Source organism: Ambystoma mexicanum, chromosome 6q, assembly GCF_040938575.1.
Source record: "Ambystoma mexicanum isolate Mex_15411 chromosome 6q, UKY_AmexF1_1, whole genome shotgun sequence".
NCBI lineage: Eukaryota > Metazoa > Chordata > Amphibia > Caudata > Ambystomatidae > Ambystoma > Ambystoma mexicanum.
The window spans coordinates 1,671,398,002-1,671,405,339 of NC_090937.1; the positions used below are offsets into that span (position 1 = coordinate 1,671,398,002).

Here is a 7,338-nt window from a genome sequence, read left to right on the forward strand (position 1 = left end):
GGCTCAAATCCCATGAAATATTCAGCATACTTGGAGAGCTAGAAACACCAGCCACACCTCCCACAACCATTACTAAAGACGAGCATTGGTGCTTGAGCATCCAGTCCGCCATGAGGGCAAAAATGTGCGTGCTACAGCATAATATACATCTGAAACAAGAATTGATTAAAGGCAACCTATCATTGACATTGACACACCCACCCACAGCCAATCTTCCCACCCAATATTTCAGCTCAGAGAAGTCTCAGTAGTGGAAACCACCAATATCCTCAGAAACCTTAAACCTTTGCGATGTAAAAGGGATATCGCCCAGCAACGACCATAAAGATTGTGCCCACATCCTGCTACCTTTCATCACCATATGTATTAATGCCTCCTTCTCAGCCAGTCTGGTTCCAGCAAGTCTGAAAGAATCCTGGGCCCTCCCTCTTCTGGAAAAAAAACACCTTAGGCCCAACAGTGCCAAATAACTACTGCCCAATCACCACCATACCTTTCCTCTTGAAGATATTGGATAGAGCAGCATACAACAAATCCAACCCTTTCTATAAGAAAACCAAATCCTAGGGAAGTGTCAATCGGGCTTCAGGCCAGGCCAGGCCATGGCACTGAATCTGCCCTACTCAATCTAAAAATCAATTGGGCGGGTTCAGAAATGAGGAAAAACCAGCCATCCTCTTCCTCGACTTATCAGCTGCCTTTCACTAGGTGGACCACAGAATTCTCTGCCACCACCTCATAGCCGATGCAAACCTTTCACAAGAAGCCACAACCTTGGTAGCCTCATTCCTTGAAGGAAGGTCAATGTGAGCCTTCTCACAAGTGGCCAGTGATCCTCTTACCCCATTCCCTGTGGAGTCCCACAAGGATCATGCGTCTCCCCGACCCTGTACATATTTACCAAGCCACTCTTTGACCTCCTGGATGACATCGGCATAGCCTACACTAAGTATGCTGATGATACTCAAATCCTGCCCCCCCCCCTATCAGGGCATTATTACAAAAACACAGAGGAGATCAACAAAATGTACCTGACCATCCAGGCCTAGATGGCCACGAACCAGCTATGCCTGAATGATGGTAACACTGAGATCCTGATAGTAGGCTCACCAGCAATGCTGAAGAAGCTCTCCTGGGAATACTCGCCATTTACGATGATGGGGTAACCATCTCTGCCTCTGCCTCAGTTACTCTAGGAGTGCCAAGATGGCCAGGAACCAGCTATGCCTGAACTATGGTAAAATTGAGATCCTGATAGTAGGCTTGCCAGCAAAGCTGAAGAAGCTCTCCTCGGAATGCTCGCCAGTTACGATTGATGGGATAACCATCCCTGTCTCTGCCTCAGTTACTCTAGGAGTGACTGGATGGCCAGGAAACAGCTATGCCTGAACTATGGTAAAACTGAGATCCAGATAGTAGGCTCGCCAGCAATGCTGAAGAAGCTCTCCTCGGAATACTGCCCATTCATGATGATGGGATAACCACCCCTGTCTCTGCCTCAATTAAAACTTTGGGAGTGTACCGTGATGCCACACTCTCCCTCACGAGACAGGTCAATGCAATTTCTTATGCAGCAGAAGCCTGCAGCGCTAAGCTCTTCAATGCAGCCAGACAATTCCCCACTGAGGGACTGAGAGCTGCCGCGCCATCGCACGGGCAATAACTGGTGCCAGACTGGACTACTGCAATGCTGTCCTTGCTGGCACATCTAAGAAAAACTTCCATCAGGGATGCTGTGCAACTGGAAGACGGAAGGACATGGAGTAAGGGTATGGTGCTGGTGGGAGGCTATGGATTGCGTAAAGGGGTGGGGGGGTGAGATAACAACTCTATTCTCTGCCAAAGTGTGTGTATTGGGAAGGAAGGTGCGTTAGGTGTGCTTACAGTTCAGAACATACTCTGTAAATATTGGGTACATATTGTATACTGGCCACAATCGTCATTGCAGTGCATTGTATGCATTTGTTTGTGTTCAAAGTGTTAATTTTCTTTCAGGATATGTGGATGTTGCTTCAGGAGCCCAGGAATGTTTACCTGGTTGCTGGGGTGATGGCTCATGGCCATGCATTCTAATATAGTGTACAAATCTTCATCCCCATCACGGGGGACTATGACACTGATACGGAAATGTTCAACAAGATATGCCTAATCATTGAAGAAGGGATGGCCACACATGGCCTCGGTCTGAATGACGATAAGGCAGCGCTTCTTCTTATTGGCTCCCAGACTCGACTCAATAGATTAGATAGCCAGTTCAAAGCCTTTAAGATTGATGGCATCAATATAAGTGTATCCAAGGACGTGAAAACACTTGGAGTATATCTCGACTCCTCCCTGACCTTGACCAGACAGGTCAATGCAACAGCATCAGGCACAGCTTACACCTGCAAACGTATTAATGCTTGCAGACCCTTCCTGTCAACAGGCAGCTGCATGTCTCTGGCAAGAGCGATTATACTATCTAAACTAGATTATTGTAATGCTCTCTACCTTGGAACTAATAAATAAAACCTAAAAAAGCTACAAACACTCCAAAACAACGCGCCTAGAACAGTGCTCAACATCCCTACAGCCCACCATATCTCAGTGACTCGATGGAATGTCCATTGGTTTTCTGTCAAAAATAGAATTGCTTTCAAAACATTAGTACTTACTCATAAGTGCCTCGCCAACACAGCCCCTAAATATCTGACCTGTAAATTCACAAGAAACCTGACCAACAGACCCACAAGGTCTGCACAACTACATAGCCTCAAGGTCCCTAGATTTAACCTAGGACAAGCAGGGTGCAGCAGCTTCCCTGTACTTGTGGCAGAATCTTGGAACTCCTGGCCCATTGCCTTAGGAGTTGGACCGTCCTACTTCTGCTTCTGGAGAAGTGGTAAAAACTGGCTCTTCCCTCAGAAGAATCTTTAAATGTCTTCCCACTCCTGCTAATGCATTTAGACTTAAAGCATTTGTACATAGCTGTATAGCGCCATCAACTGCTCCTACGCTGTTTTCTATCTGCCCGTCATGTATTAACGTCATGTAACTAAATGTGTAAGCTTTATGCAATGCGCCCAGATACCTGAGGGTTAGGTGCGCTAAATAAATAAATAAAGGGCCCTGCCTTCAGAGTTAACCAGTTGCCCCGGTTGCTGTGGGGGGGCGGAGGAGGGGCCTCTGTATAGTACCAACTTAATAAACTGTCTGGTGAACACTTACCTGTGTTCCTGGTTCCTTCGGTGGATACATAACAGCAGTAGATTTGCATGCGGCGGACTCTATCCTAAAGCTATCTCTATTTATATTTAAGGTGTAATGGAATGTGCTATCATCAAACCATGATTTAATGATGGCTCGAAGCATCATGTTTTTTTCATTTTTGTTTTTATTTGCTTTAGGGTGATACCTGATGGACATTTTGAGGGAATTTTGATAACGACTCAATAAAATGTTGAGTCTGATGATCTGCGTCTGTTTGACTGATTCATTTGTACTCTCTTTTACTCCAACAGAATAGTCATGCAGGCGGAAGGGAAAAGGCTGTTTTGTGTTAGCTTTTCCTAAGAAAACAAAGGATTGCTTTTCCAGACCCACTGCACAAAGAGCATTGAAAGCGACTGTAGCAAGGTTAAATGAACTGTAATATTCAAAGCTACTCATCTCGTAAACCATGGAAAGCTGGCCATCAAAAATGAGAAAGCTATCTTGATCACATCTGTATAGGGCAGGAAGCCATCACCGTTTACTGAATGCACGAAGAGCTCTTTATTGCAAACCACTAATGAGTACACATTTAAGTGGGAACAGCTTCAGGCCGGGCTGATCTACTCTCTGGACCTTTAAGACTAAAGGAAGACAGTAGCATCTCATTTAATACAAATGCAAAACATGAACTATTTTCTGCAACCCTTTCAAAATGTTATTATTGTGAATGAAAAAAAGAGTTTCAGCTTATCTTCATTCTCTCGCACCTGCGTAAGACATGGGCAAAGATTAATTGCAATGCAGGAACAAGTGTCCCATCTGAATCTTAAAAACATGCTCTTGCATTAAAAGCTGGAACATTTCTACTGTTATGACATCTTGAACAAACACGCGAGTACATATATATGTATTTGCTACATGTAGGGACTCTCCGAGTTCTGCATCATTCCTCCTTGAGCTCAAGGCGATGCAGAGAAAAGGAAATCCATATGCATGTAATGATTGTGATAAACGTTTTCTCTGCTCGGCAGATCTATTAAGACACCAACAAACACACAAAGATGAGAAACCATACAAATGCGAAGAATGTGGGAAGAAGTGCAAGGTGTTGTCTTATCTCATACGGCATCAGCTAAGTCACAGTGGAGAAAGGCCCTACAAATGCAATGAATGTGGAGAGAGTTTCTGCTACACATCCAGCCTCTTCAGACACCAGTTCACACATGGAGGGGATCGGCCGTTTAAATGTACAGAATGTGGGAAGGCTTTCATTCAGTCATCAGATTTATGGAAACATCAACTGTTGCACACAGGAGACAAGCCCTTTGCATGCACTGAATGTGGGAAGAGATTTGGGCGGCCTTCATACTTGCAAAAACATCAACAAGTCCATGTGGAAAAGACACCACATGGATGCAGTGAATGCAGGAAGCGTTTCAGTAGTTCATCAGCATTCATAAAACATCAGAAGGTGCACACGCTAGCAAAATCATATACCTGTAATGACTGTGGGAAGAGTTTCAGTAAAGCACATGGTCTTCTTCTGCACAGCCGCATGCATACAAGAGAGAAACCATATACCTGCAGTGAGTGCGGAAAGGGTTTTTGTCAATCTACTGCTTTGGAAAAACACCAGCGTATTCATACAGTAGACAAATCATTTATCTGTAATGACTGTGGGAAGAGTTTCAGTAAAGCACATGGGCTGCTTCTGCACAGCCGCATGCATACAAGAGAGAAACCATATACCTGCAGTGAGTGCAGAAAGGGTTTCTGTCAATCGACTGCTTTGGAAAAACACCAGTGTAGTCATACAGTAGACAAACCATATACCTGTAGTGAATGTGGGAAGAGATTTATTCAATCAAATACATTTCTGAAACATCAGCTGTCGCACACAGGGAAGAAACCACATGCTTGTAATATGTGTAATAAGACTTTTAGTAAATCAGAAACACTGATTTCACACCAACGGATGCACACTGGCGAAAAACCATTTCCCTGTAGTGAATGTGGAAGGATGTTTGGTCAATTACAGTCACTAGCTTTACATCAGCGATTGCACACTGGTGAAAAACCATATACATGTAGTGATTGTGGAAAGTGTTTCACTCAGTCATCAATACTTCGGAAACACAAGAAGATACACACTGGAGAGAGACCATTTACATGTAGTGTGTGTGGGAAAAGCTTCAGTGTAGCAACCACCCTTGTTAAACATATGAGAACACACACCGGAGAAAAGCCATATATTTGTAGTGAATGTGGGAAGGGGTTCAGTGTATCGTCGGCACTTGTAAGACACACGCGAATTCATACAGGAGAGAAGCCAAAGACCTGTAATGAGTGTGGGAAGAGTTTTGTTGACTCGTCTTCTCTAATGATACATAAACGATTGCACACGGGAGAGAAACCCTATAAATGTGATTATTGTGGGAAATGTTTCACTCAGTCACAGCAATTTGGTTTACACAAGAGAACACACACCGGTGAAAGGCCTTTTACCTGTAGTGTATGTGGGAAAGGTTTTGTTCAATCAACTCTCCTGATCAGGCATCAGCAGAAACATGCAAAGAGTCAGCAGTAGGGACTGTTCTCATCATGACATGCATGCATAAACATATCTAACTTGAAGAGACTACTCCTGAGAGCACATAAAGCAGGAGAGGCTGGTCAGTCTATTACAAGAACCACGATCCGGGTCCACTACTAGGATTACATTATATTTATTTTATTAATAAGAACCTGCATTATTCTCTTGCAAGCTACTTTCATCTTGCAGAGCGTACAGTTTACAAGCACAGACACTTGCAGCACCCGATCCAATCCACGGTGAGATTGGAAAATATGTAATACTATTTCTGCTGCCCATGCAGGCTTGTAAATTTCAAACTACTTTAGCGAGAGCAGTAAGAAGGAAAACCTTAATATAGAAGCCTGACATTGTTAGGACAGTTCTAATAAAGCGTTACCTATCAGCCTACATGAAAAAAGCAGGAATCTATGTAGTCTGCCATGAACTGCAAGAGATTGTCTCAGAGTTAATTCTGCATGTGGATTGTTAATAGCAAAGACATTGTACACAATAGGGGATTTACAGAATGCCGGCTCCTGAATTACTGGATCACTGGGGCTGCAATGCCACGGTAATTCCGGCAAGTCCGGAGCCGGTAAATCCCCACGAGTCATGCGGCAGCCTGCTGGTTTTACCGGCACGGCTACCGCTGGATTCGTAATAAGGCGAGGCCAAGGTGCTAATTTGCCATTCCTTTGACAATATCTGGCTAAAGAGAGATGGGATTTATATCCCTTTTGCAAAATAATTCATTTAAACTAACATGAACCTGGATGAAAGGACCCCTTCAGAAGGCCTACATGTGAGGAAACCTATTTTTAGCATCAACCAAACCACAACTATCTTAACACTTTAAACTCAGAAAAATGTACTTTATTAGTAAATGTAATTTTTTTTCTGTTCATAAGAGATATCTCAAATTTTCAAGGAAATAAAGTCAACATTGTGTCACTGCAAAAGATGCTATTTGTGTCTGTGACGAGGCTGGTGAAAAACAGAACTGATTTGAAGGATGTCTTTTTGCTCAGCAACAGTATGTGGGGAGGGAAGTGAAAAGAAAATGCAAAGTTGTCCTTGATCATGAAGTATAGGTTTGTACTTTAGTATCCAAAGAATGTATTACACCATGAAATGGGATGTGTGTTGTGCGGTAGGTCAGAATCAGGACTTGGACAACGAGGCAAACTTTAAAGTTTTTATTTTTTGTCAAGTTCAAAATAATCTTTACCTAAGTCTACAAGCTCAAGCCCTATTCTCAAAAGGGTGTTCGTCAGCATGTCTGTAAACTAATAAGTCTTCTGTCCGGAATCCTATTTCAACCAAATACTTTCCCTATGTCCCAAGAGAAAACCTTACAAAAAACAATAGGAAGACTTTATGAAACTATTAACTGGAAGGGTTGGCTGCTGGCTTCTGCCCCCGCCCCACTCCTATCCCCCCAGCCTCCTCTCTTTTACTAAAGGCCTTTGCTCATAGCTCAAGTTCAGGAAAGACGGTTCTTGGCATGCTAGAATGCTATACGGGTGGTCTGTCCCACGTCTCTTCCCCGTCTGGGGTTCTTTCAGACTTTC

The 7,338-nt window shown here is 43.5% G+C and overlaps 1 protein-coding gene across 2 annotated transcripts in view; it reads left to right on the forward strand.

Moving 5' to 3' along the window:
- Nucleotides 1-6,726, forward strand: part of LOC138517027 (zinc finger protein 271-like) — a 69,964-nt gene extending 63,238 nt beyond the window's left edge. For both annotated transcript variants that reach the window (XM_069632537.1, XM_069632538.1), the window contains exon 2: nt 3,501-6,726. In XM_069632537.1, coding sequence (XP_069488638.1) covers nt 4,160-5,779 — 1,620 coding nt within the window. In that variant the 5' untranslated portion in view covers nt 3,501-4,159 and the 3' untranslated portion in view covers nt 5,780-6,726. The remainder of the gene's footprint in view (nt 1-3,500) is intronic.
- Nucleotides 6,727-7,338: the final 612 nt, after the last annotated feature.